Genomic DNA, 16,841 nt, shown 5'->3' with positions numbered 1-16,841 from the left:
ATGAAATCACTATAAAGGTGATTTCAGAGTTATTCGACAGACTCCAGGGAGCCAAGATTTTCACCAAACTAGACCTAAAAAGGGCATACAACCTGGTCCGCATTCATCAAGGGGATGAGTGGAAGACGGCCTTTAATACTCGTGATGGCCATTTTGAGTACTTGGTCATGTCCTTTGGTCTATGTAACACTCCGGCCGTATTCCAAAATATGATGAATGAAATACTGCGAGATATGCTTTACCAATGCGTGGTTGTATATTTAGATGACATACTAATTTTTTCCCAAGATCTACAAAGTCATCAGGTGGATGTTGCCAGAGTCTTGCAAAGACTACAGGATAACCATCTTTACACTAAGCTTGAAAAGAGTGCCTTGCATCAGGAGTCTGTTCCCTTTTTGGGCTACATGGTGTCCAGTAGAGGGTTCCAGATGGATCCACAAAAGACCAGAAGCATACAGGACTGGCCTCAACCCACTGGTCTCAAAGCACTCCACCGTTTCCTTGGTTTCACCAATTATTATCGCACATTCATCCACCACTACTCCACCCTGACTGCACCACTTAATGCCATGACAAAGAAGGGAGCCAACCCTTCGCAGTATTCTCCAGAAGTTGTCACTGCCTTTCAAACCCTCAAGGAGGCTTTTCTCAAAAAACATTGCCTTTGCCATCTTGATCCTTGACGACCATTTATAGTCAAGGTTGATGCCTCCGATTTCGGTGTAGGAGCTGTTCTTAGCCAGAACAGTAATACCCATACACTGCACCCTTGCTCTTTTTTTTTCCCTGCGTTTTTCTCCAGCCAAGAGAAATTATGGCATAGGAGATAAAGACCTGTTGGCTATCAAGCTAGCATTCGAAGAGTGGTGCCCATGGCTTGAGGGGGCACAACATCAGATAACTGTATATACAGACCACAAAAATTTTGAATATCTGCGTCATGCGCAGTGACTTAATCTTAGACAAGCCCGACGGTCTTCGTTTTTTAATCGGTTTGACTTTCTACTCAAGTACTGCCCTGCTGACAAGAATACACGTGCAGATGCTCTCTCACGTTCCTTCACGTCAGAAGATGTTCCGGATGCACCTCGCCATATAATCAACCCTGATAAAGTGATTCTGGCCGCTACCCATTCCATTCCAGCTGGGAAAATGGTGGTACCTCGGACCCTGAGAAAGAAACTTCTTAAATGGGCTCACGATTCCCGATTAGCTGGTCACCCTGGGCAAGCCCGTACGCTATCCACCTTAGAAAGATACTATTGGTGGCCTTCAATGAAGGAGGATGTACGAGCGTACGTAGAAATTTGCGCCACCTGTGCAAGACAGAAGCCTTCGGCTGGCCGCCCTTGGGGCCTTCTCCAGTCTTTACCAGCTCCAGAGGAACCTTGGTCGCACATCGCGATGGACTTCGTCGTTGACCTGCCAGTGTCCAGCAGAAACAACACCAAATGGGTCACTGTAGACTGCTTCTTGGAAATGGCACACTTCGTGGCATTACCTGGACTACCATCTGCCCCAGAATTGGCAAAACTGTTTATATGGCATATCTTTCGCCTGCACGGCATGCCGAAGCATATCCTCTCGGATAGAGGTGTACAGTTCACGGCTAAGTTCTGGAGAGCTCTTTACAAGAAATTTGATATTTCTTTAGATCTGGCATCTACAATCAAATATTCAAACGGAAAGAATGAACCGTACACTTAAACAGTTCCTCCGCTCCTACATCAACTCCAGACAAAGCAACTGGGCAGAGTTGCTCCCCTGGGCCACATTCGCCCTAAATTCACACCCATCAGCCGCTACTGGACCAAAACCATTTCAGATAGTGTATGGCCGTCAGCCATTACCTTTGCTACCAATATCCTTGTCAGTTCCATCTCCAGCAGCCCAGGCTTCGGCTGAAGAACTCCATCATTTCTGGGAACAAACCAAAGGCCTTTTCAGAAGGCAGGACAACGGGCCAAGAAATGTTATGTGCTCATCACAGAGCAGCACCTCAATTCCAACCAAGAGACAAGGTATGGCTCAGTACCAAGTTCATCCATCTCAAGCTGCCATCTGTTTGATTCGCTCCATGCTACATTGGGCTTTTCTCCATTCTTTGCCGCCTGGGACCTGTAACTTACAGCTTGCAACTACCCACTTCCATGAAGATACACAGCGCCTTCCACATGTCTCTTTTGAAACCGCTCATCCTCTCTGAGTTTTCAAAAAAGACTCCGGACCCGCAATCTCTTACTGCTGAAGAGGATATCACGTACCAAGTAGATTACATTTTCGATGTATGCAAACATGGAAAGCAATGGGAATACCTCATATCCTGGGAAGGATATGGGCCATAAGAAAATAGTTGGGAGCCTGCTAATAACATCCTTGACAAGGATCTCATCTGACAATTTCATCTAACTCATCCAAGGAAGCCGAAACCCCCTGGGAGGGGCTCTAAGAAGGGGGGTACTGTTGCACCCGTTAGTCACAGATGGCTGTGACTTCTGATGCTCACCTCTCTCTTTTCCCTGCACCAGCAATTCTCAGAGTCATGGCGGCCTCAGCCTGCAAATGCCACCTTCCCCGGCATCCCCGGGACGGCGTGGGCAATCCCACCCACCATCTTGAATTGGGGATTACCTAGGGCACGCGCACGTGCGCCAGTCCCTCTCTTATTCATGTACTGGTGGGAATCTCGGAGGCATCCCCTCTGCATGACGTCACCCACCAGTGTATTTAGTCCCTCCAGCCTATAATTCCTACGTGTTAGCAAGGACTTCCTTCCTGCTTATTCCACTCCTCTTGGAGATGCTTTTGCTTCACTACTCTGAACTCATTCCTGAATTCCTGGACTTAGAACGCTTTAGGTACCCGCTCCTCGGGGGCCTTGTCACGTTCTGGCTATCTGCTTCTTGGAGGGCTTTCCTGCCTGGAGAATCCATCTATCTGTGATTGGGATACTGCCTTGTTCAGCCTTGTGAGTACAATTCTCATTTCTACCATCTTGCTGACGGAACAATCTGTGTACCCTGTGCCTCGGGCCACTCCGTGCTCATCCCTGCTGACCTTCTTCTACACTTCGGAGTGAGTACTATCATCTACCTTGCTCTGCTGACCTCCTGCACCTCTCTGATCTACTTTCTGATTCTTGGCATACCCTGCGCTGCGGGCCACTACCGAATCTACCCTGAGAGATGTGTCATCGGGATAGGAGTTCTCTGGCGTACCCTGCTCTGTGGGCCACTACCAAGGATATCATCATTGAGCAGCCTTACTACTGGACTGTGTCTTCATTCCACTCGGTGGGTATTACCCACATTCCAGTCTAATAGTCTCATTACTTCTGTATCCATCTCTGAGACCACGCTTATTGTAGTGAGTCCCCACAGGGCTCCTCCCTGTAGGTGGAGTCAGCTCTTACTACGATCCAGGGTCCACAACCATACCAGATTATAACAATTCATTGACAGGGAGTCAATGTATTCCTATACCTGAATGACTGGTTAGTGATAGCTCCATCTCCATCAGCAGTGCTGGAATCCTTTGAAAAGTCCATGCGGATCTGTTTGTCCTTGGGCTTCCTAATCAACTTTTTGAAGTCAAATCTCATTCTGGTTCAAATAACTCAGTTCATAGGAGTCTGGAAAGATTTGCTTCAGGAGAAAGTATTTCCCCCCAGTGGAAGAGCCACGCTGCTTATGGGCCTAGCGAGGGCCTTCCTTCAACAGGACTGAGCATCAGCAAGAGCAGTCTAGTCCTCTATTCGTTGGTAGCCACTGTGCATGTGGTTCCCTTTACTCATCTTCACATGCAGGGCCTCTAATTGGGGTTCTGAAACCAATAGGATCAGCTCCATCAACTTTATCCCACTAAATCTGTGACCTTTAGGATGAGGGTATCCCTTCAATGATAGATGAATATGGATGGTTCTAAAAGTGAGTCTCTCACTGAGAGTCCTGCCATATCAAGTGACTGTCTACCAAAGAGGGGCACACACTGGTGCATTGTGGACCCAAGGATTGTGATCTCTAGCATAGAGTCATTTGCAAATCAACCATCTGGAACTAAAATCCATTCATTATGCTTTGAAAGCTTTCTCTCACCTCCTCTCAAGAAAGAGAATCTTAATCTAGACAGACAACCAGGTGGCCATAGTCTATATAAACAAGCAAGTCCTACCTTCTGGGGATCTAGAATACATTGGTGGACTGCAGAGTGTTACAACCTCACAAATGGTCCTTTGATTATAGAGCTGTTGACAACTTGTGCATTTATCAGGAAAAATTGCTGCTTGAGCTGTTCACATCAGAAGTCAACAGGAAGGTAAAAAAGTTCTGCTTCATGCATCCAAGCAGTTACAGATCAATTCCTGAAACTTTTCTGCTAAACTGGAATGTTGGTTCTAATGCATACCCTCTGATTCCTCTAATCACTAGTACCATCCAGAAGATCCTTTGGGTTTATATGAAGAAAATCTTAATTGCATAATTGCATCAGCCTGGCCATGGCAAGCGTGGTTTCCATATGTCTTCCATCTGTAAATTCAGCATATGATTCCATTGAGGATATCTTTGACTCTCATTACACAGAAGGCAGCTGATTTTCCGATCCCAAACTTCCATCCCTGGTCCTCATCCCAGTAAACATCCCTGGATGCTGAACGCTCAGTATTCTCATTTTTGCTTCTTCTGAAGGCAGTAGAGAATGTGATGATTTTGGCTAGAAAGCCTTCAGCCAGATTCTCCTACATTTTCAAGTGGAAAAGATTCTTGTCTTGGTATAAGACTAGGCTCATGGATCCCTTCTCCGAGAGACTTGCTTCAGTGCCTTTTCTTCTTCTTGTCCTCAAGCCTTTGCTCTTGTTCAGTCTAGGTTCATTTCAGCTCCCTTGTAGCATATCACCAACAGATGGAAGGGGCTCTGATCTCTTTCCACCCTTTCATATCCAAACTCTTGAAGGGAGTGTGGCACTCCAGGATTCAGATCAGTAAACTGCCAGTGCCTTAGGACCTCATTGTAGTCCTCCCTCAACTTATGAAGCCTCAAGCCAGTGGACTTGAAGTTTCTCATCTGGAAAGTGTTTTTTCTCATGGCCATCACTTCAGCATGAAGCATAAGTGAACTGCAGGCTCTGGTTTCATATTCACCATACCTACAATTTTTCCACAACATAGTGGTTCTACAAACTCATCTCAAGTTTCATGCGTTTCACATTAACCAAGCTATTCTTCTGCATACTTTCTTTTCAAGACCTCATATTCACAGAGGACAGCAGACTCTTCACTCCTTGGACTGTAAAAAAAAGTCCTTCTGTATTATCTAAGAGGATTTATCCTCACCATCAAACTTCTCAGCTGTTTGTGATCTTTGATTTCAGTAGAATGTGTTACATTCACCGGTCGCAGGAGGATCCTGCAACTGGCATCTCTCACTCCAGGTTCCGACTTAGCCTATTTATTTATTTATTTGAAGCTTTTTTTATACCGGTATTAGTAGTTACATCATACCGGTTTACATCAGAACTGCAGGTAGAAAATACATCAAACAGGTACTGGGGATGGGACTACAGAGAAAAAGGGAGAGAAGTAGCCAAAAACTGGCAAACAAGAGCAGCAAACTGTAAAGGATAACAGGTAAACAGTGGAATATCTTTGTACATAGGTTCAGGTCAGGTACTGATGCAGGAAAGGGTCAAAGGAGGTGCAGGGGATCTAATCTGGGTAAGCCTGCTTGAAGAGCCAGGTCTTTAATTTATTTTTGAATTTGATGGTGCAAAGCTCAAGTCGGAGGTATGTGGGAAGTGAATTCCAGCGGGTAGGACCAGCAATGGAGAAGGCTCAATCCCTTGTGGAGGTGAGGTGTGCCTTCTTGAGGGATGGCACATGGAGGGTTCCTTTGTAGGTTGCTCTGGTGGGACGGTTAGAGAGTATGAGGCAGAACAGTTCATCAAGCCAGTTGGCGTTGTGTCTGTAGATGGATTTATGAATAATAGTAAGGGTTTTGTAGAGGATGCGTGAGGGGATCGGGAGCCAATGGAGGTCTTTAAGGATGGGGGTTATATGGTCAGATTTACGAGCATTTGTGATGATCCTCGCTACTGCATTCTGGAGCATTTGAAGCGGTTTTATGGTGGAATAGGGGAGACCTAGGAGAAGGGAGTTGCAGTAGTCCATTTTAGAAGAGAGGATGGCCTGAATGACAGTGCAGAAATCATGGGTATAAAGTAAGGGTTTTAGTTTTTTTAGGACATTGAGCTTAGAGAAACCTGCCTTGAGGATTGTGTTGATGTATTTCTTTAGGTTCAGTTGCTGGTCAATCAGGACACCGAGGTCTCATACAAAGGGCTGAGCGGAGATGGAACTAAATGCTGGGTCATTTGCAAGGGAGGGTTTGGGGATTTGGGATATGAAGAGCAGTTCAGTTTTGGTGGTGTTTAAGGCAAGTTGGAGATTTGTGAGTAGGGTATTAATGGAAGTAAGGCATTTCTCCCAGAGTTTTAGAGATTCGGAGATAGAGTCATGAATTGGTATGATGATTTGGACGTCATCGGCATATAGGTAGAATTTGAGGCCAAGGTCAGATAGAAGCTGGCATAGAGGTATGAGGTAAATATTGAATAGGGTGGATGAAAGGGAGGAACCTTGTGGAACTCCTTAGGAGAGGGAGTAATGAGTGGATTCAGCGTTGCCTATTTTGACTGAGAATTGTCTATTAGACAGGTAGGATTTAAACCACAGGAGGGCTGAACCTGAGATGCCTATGTCAGATAGGCGGGCGAGGAGGTGGTTGTGGCTTATTGTGTCGAACGCAGAGTTGATGTCGAGAAGGGCAAAAAAGTAGCAATGACCTTGATCCATGCCTCTGATGAGGTGGTCAGAAAGGGTGAGTAAGAGGGTTTCAGTATTGAAATGCTTGCGAAAACCGAATTGTGAAGGGTGAAGGATATTGTTGTTCTCAAGGTAGTCCATGAGTTGGGAGTTGACTACCTTTTCCATGATTTGAGAAATGAGTGGGAGGTTTGAGATAGGATGGAAATTAGATGGGTCGTTGTGGTCTAACGAAGGTTTTTTGAGCAGGGGTTTGACCACTGCATGCTTGAGTGTGTCTGGGACTATGAAAGAGGAGAGGGAGCAATTAATGATGTCAGCTAGAGGTTTAGCGATGGTGTTGGGAATGGTTAGGAGTGCTTTAGTGGGGATGGTGTCTGTGGGGTGGGATGCCACCAGTCTCCTCTGTGGTGTCTGTGGGGTGGGAGGCCACCAGTCTCCTCTTCCATGGAGGTAATGCCGCCCCAATGCCACCATCCCATGGGTCTTCTTAGGTGTGCAAGCAGCACAAGGCCACTTAAAGGCACCATGGTGAGACCTTGACTGCCAGCACTCTTGGATGATGTCATGTAGCTGGGTATATAAGTATCAGCCGCGGACCCTAGCAACACCTCAGCAATGGGCCTTCTACCTTGCAGTACATGTTGCCTAGCACTCCAGTTTCTGTGTTCCTGATTGCCTTATCCAGCCTTGCCTTCCAGCCTTGTCTTCTCCAGCCTTGCCTTCCTCCTTTCCATTTTGTCCAGTGTCTTCAGTGTGTCTTTAGCCACCCTTGGCCTGACTCTCCAGATCTTGACCCTGAACATGATTGCCTGCTGCTTGGACTTGTTCCTTTGCTTGGACCTGACTATAAATGCCTCCCATCTGGACCTGACCCCTTGCCTGGACCTGACCACTCTTGCTATCTACCTGCCCTGACCTTAGCCTGTCTTTAACTATTAGTCTGCTGCCTGCCCTGACCCGGGCATGCCTTTGGACTCTAGTTCTCTTTACTGCCCTAGGGAGCTGCTTGCTGGCTGTTAGAACCGAAGGGCTCAACCTGTGGGGGAGGTGGCTGATATAGGTGAAGCTCAAGACTGTCCCCACTACAAGGCACATTCGTCAACTGCTGGCATAGGCCTCATGGGTTCTCCCTTTAGGCTGTGTCAATTGTACCACAGCACAAAGAGCTCACACCCCTGCTACCCTTCACAGAATGGAAAACATGGCTGCCAAATGAACTCTGTCCAGTTGGCTAGTGTACAGTATATTGCATTAGAATGTGCTGGCCGGATTACAGATTACATATTCTGTCAACGCCAATCAAATTAGAGCTATGGTGACTTCAGTTGCTCATCTCAGGGCCACTTCCAGTGAAGACATTTGCAAAGCTGCTGCTTGGTCGTCTGTACACTTTTTCACATTCCAGTACTGGTTGGACAACATGTCCTGAGGAGACAGTAACTTTGGACAAACAGTTCTGTGCAGCCTGTTTATCTAGTAGTCCACTCTCCACCTGCTGGGGCCAGGTTGTCTTAAGTAAGTGCTTTGGACCCTCCACACATAATGGCTAATTCACATCTGCCTGTCAATGGAGAAAGCAAGTTTGCTTATCTGTAAACAGGTTTTCCATAGATGGCAGGATGAATTACTTATTCTCATTACCTACCCTTTTCTTGGGAGAGTTGACGACCTGACTAAAGCTTAAGCTTTGAAGAAGCTAAAGTGCTCACAAGGCAGCAAGCATGCGCCAGACTTCTCTTCCATGCTCAGTAAAACCATTACTGAGCTTTGAGAACTGTGTTGGCGCCATCGGATGAGATCAATCACTTGTAATGGCTGACTCATTCTGCCATCTGTGGAGAACCCTATTTACAGGTAAGGAAACTTGCTGCATTTAGCCACATATAAATGAGGGAGCATCACTTGTAAGTTAGGCTATACCAGGCCCACAGGAAGTGGCATAATGTGCAACCTCCTCTAACCATTTCTTGTGAGCCAGCTAAAGGCAAAACGTTAATGGCCACCTTGGACTAGGTGATAAATTTTTAGAGGATAGTTATAAACAGTGTGCATAACTCAGCACATACACATACAAGTAGATGTGTCTAAGGGTTTGCCTATGTTTTATAAATTGTGCAGCAGGAGCTGCCCAGTTTATAAAATACCACGTATCTCCACTCTGAAAGTATGCATATATGTATCAGTATGTGCACATGTTTTTTAATGCAGAGCTCGAAGTATTTTATACACCTATTTTATAAAACTGCATGTATATATTTTATGTGCAAAATAACTGTACCTTGTGCGTACAATAACCCTCAGTTTATGTACAGGCAATTATTTTTATAAAGTTGACTGAAATATGCGCTTATGAAAATAACTTGTGTGTGTGTATGTATGAATCCTCCACCACGTGCTTCAGAGCTCCCAACCAAAAACTGCAGACAAAAGTGAAGTCAGATTTAATTTCCATGAGTAGATCAGCAGGTGTAAAAGCATGCATGCACATTTGATGACCTATGCACATGCTCTGCTTGTAAAATATGTGAGTGTCCTAGTGATTTCCGACCTCAGTCTGGCATGCTTTTACAGCGCCCTCAAAATACCTTCTTCATCCATACTTTTTCATGCAGCAGCAAAAGCACGAGCACCCATGAGGCCTTCTGGAAATTGACTTGACCCACAAGAAGGCTACTTGTACCCATTATATGCCAATTTTACATGTATAAAGCCCGGATACATTTTTGAAACTTCACCCCTTACTATGCATACTGTGATCCAAAATCTCCTGTGCTAACTGGCCATTTCTTTGTTAGCTTGTTAGCTTCTCTACCTGGGAACACAGAAAGTGCCCCTCCCCCTGACAGAGCTGGACCCACCCAGACAGGCAGCCCTCCCAAAGGCCTCATCTGGCCTCACCAAGAGGCATTCCTGCAGCACATAGCAGGAACACTCCCGCACCTCTTCCATCTAAGAGGCTTTGGGCATGCTGGTATTGAAGCAGCTCTTAGCAGCAGCATTTGCTGGCAGCTGTGGTATGCGGTGAGGGCAGGAGGGATGTGATATCCCTCTTATCTGTGAAGATACTGCCCAGGACCTATTTCAGGAGGGGTGGGTTAGGCTTCTGATGGGGAAAGACCCTCCGTAGGGATGGTGTGGGGGGTGGATGGGAGGGGGTTCTTGCTGTATGCTGCAGGGATGCCTGTGGAGTTCAGTTATTCCTGATGTGTGCCATGGAAGGGCTGCCACTCAGGAACTCCTGTTATGCCAAGGGTAAAACGGTGCTGTACGGGGGGGGGGAGGACGATGGTCAGAAGGGGGCCACTTTCTGTTGATGGTTCAAGGAGAGAGAATTCCCCAAGCTAATTGGACCAAAGTGAAAGTGGGATTTTGTGATGGGTGAAAGTGTTCCTAGTGGTGTCATGTGCTGTCAGCAGTGGTGTGGGGAAGAGGGCTCTGACATGTCACCTGTCCATGAAGCTCCTGCTTCTCCAAATTGGTTAGACTTGTTTGTGGAGGGGTGGGCGAGAGGTGGCGGTCCTGCCAGGTGTGGGGAAACCTCTCTGGGGCGTGTGTTCCTGATATGCACCATGGAAATGTGCCTTGGGATGGGGACTGTACCACTTGAGTGAGTGGTGGTGGTGGTGGTGGTGGTGGGGATTATTTGATATGTGCCGTGGGATGGGGAGGCTGTCGCTCATGGGGATTTTGCTGTGTCAAGTGAAGGTTGATGCTCGGTGGGGAGCTACTTTATTTTCACCAGGTTTGGCTGAGGAAAAGGGAATCCCTTGAACTAACTGGCCCAAAGTGAATGGGCAGGTTAGTACATGAAATTTCTAGTAGCAGCTAAGGTGGATATAAAACTTTTTTCTGTTAATGTCTATGTTAGTAGCATGGCCACAATATTAGATGTAAATTTTACCATGCTCTCGGTAAATAGTTTTTTTTATAGCTCATAAGGACCATTTTAATATGAACATAAAAAAGTTACCAAGTTGAAATGTAAAATTATTTTTGTGTGATTTTTATTGCATAGGCCTCTCTATAATTTAGCCAAATCCATGCAACTGTCGGACCAAAATTACAGTAGAATGGGTATAGCATAATAAGACACTTTTTTTTTTTAAGATACTGTATCTGTGAACTGAACCATTTTCCAAAATCCATTTGGAAGCTAAGTAGTTCATATATATCTTGTACAGACCAAATAATTATGAGGTCAAGATTGAGTGGGTTGATGAGCAGCAAGTTACACAGGTGAAGTTATCTCGGCTAAAGTTACCTAGGTTATTAAGCAAAGCATGTTTCAGGCTGAATATACCTGGTTAAGTTTAACATTATCTGGGTAAGTTCACCTGGATATCTAGACCTGCTCTCCACCCTGACCAGACTTACCTGGCTAAACTTAGCTGGGCTGCACGGAATATCGGCACTACCTACCTAAGTTTAAGCCCCACAACCCTCTTTTTTTTATTTTGGTAATTTCTAACCAGTTAATGACTTATCTGGCTGAAACTTACTCTTTTGGTAGGGAAGGAAATTCAAAACTTCAGGTTTAGCTGGCTAAGTCCAAGCTTAGCTTGACAAATCCCTTTGAATATGAAACTCCAAGAGAGCAATTTTCAAAAGCTATTTATGGGGGGAAATGGCTATCTGCCCCCGTAAATCTGCTGTCTGAAAATTGCTCTCCCTACTTGCAGGTACGAGCATTACTCACATTGAGCCGAGATGTTCCTGGGATTGGGGATTAGGGAGAGGAATGCAAGAGTGCACAACATAGATTTGTATTTTCAAAAATATGCACATTGTTTGGAAGGGGAAAGGTATCCGTTGAAAAAGCAGGTGCAGATCTCTCCGGGCACTTTTCCCCTAGGCATTTCTCAAAGGGGAAAGCACATATGTACTTTCCCCTTGAGAACTGGTGCAGAGCTCATGGGTTAAAGCAGGGGTGCTCAAACCGGTCCTTGGGGCCTCCTCGGCCAGTCGGATTTTCAGGATCTCTCAAATGAATATGCATGAGAATTATTTGCATGCCTTACCTCTGAGCACCAGTTTGACCACTCGTGGGTTAAAGTACCTATGGACTTTGCAAGTACCTGTGTTGTTTAGAAAATTGCCCCTTATTGGGGTACTTGCAAAATGAATGGGTATTTCAACCGGTGAACTTTGCAACAGTTCTTGAAGGGAAAGTATGCACGTACTTTCTCTATGAGAATAGTTTAGGGAAAAAGAATCCACAAAGATTTGCATCTGCTTATTCTGTGACTACTTTTTCTTTTCCAAATTTCTCTTCCTGCACATATACAATATCCAATAATATGCTTTTCTCTTCATTGCATATTTCAGATTGAAGTAGATATTTATGAGCCACAAGGTCTCAGCTCCCTAGAGGCCCATGGGACTTTCATCACTAATGATTTATCTCCAGTTATTCAGAAGTCTATCGCTGGAAACAAGGTACAATAATTGCTGCAGTTTCTCTGTGACTTATACTAAGTTCAGTGATCCTATAAGGATTTTAAATAGCCCTGGTGCAGTATAAGTAGGTACTCCAAAATAATCTGTGTCCCTGTCTAGTAAAAATATTTCTGTACCTTTAAGCCCCTGAGATGGTGGTCAGATGCCTCTAGGGGTCCCTTTTTCTAACTTCCTGTAGGAGGGAACCCAAGAACCAATATTTCCTTGTGGGAGCTTCTGTAACATCATGGAAGTTGCCAATTGCCCAGCTATCTTTTAGGCTCGCCTTTGCTGAGGCTTCTACGAGAAAGATGCATAACAGCTGTCCTTTTCCTATCAAGTTCTTTCTATCTTCAGGCATCTACTAATTGAGAGTAATTTTTTTAACCCAGGGTTCTGAGAGGTTCAGATCTTGAAAGCTGGAATCTCCATCCTGTCTAAGTTTCCTGTGCTACCAGTCTTCTTAACTAAGCAGGGACGCTGCAACAAGCTGTAGTGACCCACAGAGTGCTTTTAAGTTTCTAACTTATTCTAGTTCTATTTTCCAAAATCGACTATTGCAATTCCATTTTGCAAGGACTCCCGGCCTCTCCGATTCTAAAAGATCTCCCCTGGCTCCCAGTACAATTCAGGATACTTCATAAATCTCTTACAATCATCCATAAATATATTCACCATCAGGCCCCCCTTGATTTGCTACACTCCCTCAAACTGCACTCAGCGGCTAGACCTTTAAGGGATGCCTACAAGGGATCCTTACATGTACCTCCTATTAAAGCTGTACAACACTCGAATATCAGAGACCGTACATTCTCCATCACAGGTCCCACCATCTGGAACGCCATGCCTCCGGACCTCAGGCAGGAATCTTGTCTACCAATTTTTAAAAAGAAATTAAAGACATGGCTGTTCTGCCGAGCCTTCCCAGACTCTAACCCAACAGTCTGATTTTAATCTGTTCTAGCAATTATGCTCTAAACCACATATACAAATTACTACTATAAGGACGTTTAAAAGTTATTATGAGGACGGTTCCTCGCATCCCTCTTATACTCCATTGTATATTTTCCTTCTCTTCGTGCCCTCTCTTTTTTCCTACTCCAAGTTAACATATCCTTGTTATAATGTAACTTTATACTCCTTTCAATTTGTCTCTTGTTATTGGTTGTTTATAGTTACTGCTTGTTCGATGTAAACCGAGTTGATTTGATTTGTATCAAGAAAGTCGGTATATAAAAGTCTTAAATAATAATAATAATAGTTAAACAAGATGCAATAAGGGGTGCTAAACCTATTGCGGGTGTTTACTCAAGTTTTAGCACAGGTTTTTTGGTGCTAATGTAGCCCTCATATGTTAAAAGGGCTTTAGTGCCAAAAAACCCCACACTAAAATACCAGTGGCAGGCTTAGTGCATGGTGCATGCAAATTGGAGGGTAATAGCCTAATTAGCTATTACTCTACATGCAAGGAGCTGCGCTAAGCAAGAGACTGCCTACGGTAGCGGTTCTTCTACTACCATGAGAAATTTAACCTTGCTCAGAGTTAGGCATTAAATGTCACGAGGCTAGCCCGACCAAAACTCCGCTCCTTCCCCAAGGTCTTCCCAATGGGCCAAGTGGTCCGGGTTGGACCCAGGAGTCCTCTACCTGAAATGGTGCATTCTGAGGTCCATGTCTGAAAATAGCCTTTACGAGACCCCAAATCCCCCCTCCAGGCCAGGAACCCCTGCCGGAGACCCTCCTCTGGCAGGGCTGTTCCAAATTGGTCCTTTTCACTGACACTTGTCAACGAAAGGACTGTTCTTTTCACTGACATGTGACAGTGAATAGACCAATTGACAGTAAGGAAAGGAGTGAATAAATTAATATTAAATGTCAGGCAGGGTCTCCAGCAGCGGTTCCTGGCCTGGAGGGGGGATTTGGGGGTCTGGCAAGCCCTGTTTTAAGACACTGACTTCGGAATACACCATTTCAGGTAGTGGATCCCCAGGTTTGACCTGGACCACTTGGCCTATCAGGCCAGACCTTGGGGGTGGGGAGGGAGCTTTGGTCATGTCAGCCACTGGTGCTGGTTGTGGGCACGCATAGCCACATTTCCTGGGCTCCCAATACTTTTGAGCCCTAGGCACACACAATTTATCCTTAGCGCTTCCTTTTTACAGCACTAGTTCATTTTAATATAATATCGGGCGCCCAGGAGAGGTGCCTGTGCACGTTAGGAAAATAGGCACTGAAAGTAGAGCCTTAAAGTGTGTAAGGTGTTTGATGCTATTAGGCTGTAGCTTGTGGTTGTCTGTGAATGGGATTGTTGTAATTAATTAGTTCACTTTCTTGTAAATAAATTTATCGTCCTTTCGAACCACATTATCCAGAATGGTTTGAACTCATTGTATCTGCCCTGAGCCAGCTTGAGTGAATATGGAAATGGAATCTTTAATACACCCAAAAGAGATTTCGCCATCAACAAATGTGTCTGGTCAACCCTCCAGCAGACTGAGTCACCTCAGGTAGTCTACAGCAACATCATTTATTTAGTTGTTATGAATTCGCTGCCCGCGGGTCCCCCTGCAAACAGGCTCACTCACCCCATGCTGCTTTCCACCTGACGCGGCCGGATGCCGCCGTCGGGCCTACCGCCCAGCCGGAGCCGCGGACTTTGCAGTCCCCTGCAGCCCGGAGGCCGCCCATCGGGTCTCCATCGCGGCTGGAGCTGCGGGCCTTTTGCCCTCTTCAGTGCGGCTGGGAATGCCGCCGACGTCTTGCTCATCTTCGCGGCGCGAAGGCCGCATCCCCGGGCCAGAGTGGCAGCTGGAGCCGCCCCCGGGGCCTCCTGCAGTGGCTGGAGCCGCTGCCGTCATCAGACCTGCTCCTCAGGCCCAGCCCTGCGTCTGTATGTGATGACGCTGTGCAGGCCGCTGTCCACGGTCCTGCACAGCCCTGCTTCCTGCTCCTTAGGTGCCGGCGCGTGCCTCTCTGCAGGATTTAAAGGGCCAGGCACAGGAAGTGTGCTGGCCCCACCTAGGGAGTGGACTTCCTGCTTCAGCCCTAAAAAAGGGCTGCTCCGTCAGTCAGTCTTGGCCTTGCATCGGAGTTGCTTCACTCTGGAGGCTCCTGCCTGCCAGAGCTCTGTCAGGTCTTCTTCGTCTTCTCCATGGAGTTCTTGTTGTTTCATCTCATCATGCCAAGTCATGTTCATGCCTGAGGTTCCCGTCCAGGTGTCCTGGTGTCTCGTCTTGGTCTTCTGTTTCCTGATGTTCCAGGTTCCTTGATGTCCTGCTCCTGTGTCTTCGTCTTCAGCGCTCTTGAGCCTTCTGGTACCTGTTAGGCCGGGGGTCCCTCGGATGATGTCTTGCCCGAGCGTGGGCTAGCCTACAGGTGGACTGGTGTCCTGAGCTCCTGAGCCGTCATGTCCTGCCAGCCGTTGGTGGAGCTTCGGATGACATTGGATCCGTCGTTGGAGTTCTGCTTCGACTGGATCCTTCCCTGCGCTTGTCCCGCTCCCAGCTTGGTCCGTGACCAGCTTCCTCGGGCTGTGTAGGGTGCGCAGTGGGACAGGGTGGTCCGCGACTCAGTCCCGCGGGTGGGCTGAGTAGGGCGCCCTGAGAGACAGTGCCAATGTCCTTCCGCCCAGCTTCTCATCTCGTCTGGACTTCATCAGTTCCTCGTCTCATCCTGGATACCGTTGCATCACTCTTGGTATCATGTCTCGTTCCTGATGTCGTCGCATCGACCCTGGTCCGGGATGCCGTCGCATCAACCACTGGTCCGTGATGTCTTCGCATCAGCTTTGGTGTCAAGTCTTCGTCTGCGATGCCATTGCATCGATCCTGGTGTCATGTCTTCGTCCACGATGCCGTTGCATCGATCCTGCTGTCATGTCTTCGTGTCAAGGCCCGTCTGCCCTCGACCTCAGGCCAGGCGTGCTGCTCCATGCCGATCCAAGCGGCAGGTCCGAAAGGGCTCGGAATGGTCGGAGGACCATTCACATTCCAACATCATCTGTTGTTGGCTATGGGAGCTTGCCGGCCTGGCAGAGGGTAAGACCGTCAGCCATGGTGGAACACGCCGTCAACCCTTGGTTCGGTCCTGGATCCATCTGGGGTCGGGCTGAGGCCCATGGGCACACTAAAACACCACTTCTCAACATTAGTTAGTTAGTTATTATTTAGATTTATTACCTGTGACCAGTAAGGATCCCTAAGAGCCACTGTTTAGATTTACCCCAAACAAGGGTTATAATAGTATTTTCACATAAAACACACAATGCAGTCAGGAGGGAAGACATTCAGCTGATTGGCCATTTAGGGATCTATTTACTAAGCAGCATTAATATGCACTGAATGCAGTGCTTAATGTGTGTCAAAAATATGTTAACATGCGTTCTCTGTAATGCTCACTTAAGTGTTACCAATAATGCAATCTTATGTGCACACTGAAAATATTAATGAGCTATGTCACATGCAAATGCAAGCAAATTAGCTCATTAATATTAAACATTTCTTTCCCTGTCAGTAAAGGGAACAATCACCATTCAGAACTCACTGACAAGGAAGAAGCCAATTCCCATTCAGTATTGAGTTC

General features: G+C 46.4%; 1 protein-coding gene across 1 annotated transcript in view; it reads left to right on the top strand.

Annotated features, from left to right (window-relative positions):
* Positions 1-16,841, top strand: part of LOC115090398 (inter-alpha-trypsin inhibitor heavy chain H3-like) — a 204,031-nt gene that overhangs the window by 69,660 nt on the left and 117,530 nt on the right. Inside the window, exon 6 of the mRNA XM_029599438.1 lies at positions 12,150-12,260. Within this exon, the coding sequence (XP_029455298.1) occupies positions 12,150-12,260 (111 nt within the window). The remainder of the gene's footprint in view (positions 1-12,149; positions 12,261-16,841) is intronic.

This window comes from Rhinatrema bivittatum, chromosome 4 (assembly GCF_901001135.1).
Source record: "Rhinatrema bivittatum chromosome 4, aRhiBiv1.1, whole genome shotgun sequence".
NCBI lineage: Eukaryota > Metazoa > Chordata > Amphibia > Gymnophiona > Rhinatrematidae > Rhinatrema > Rhinatrema bivittatum.
The sequence above is the reverse complement of the archived record's forward strand: the minus strand, read 5'-3'. Positions and strand labels throughout refer to the sequence as shown.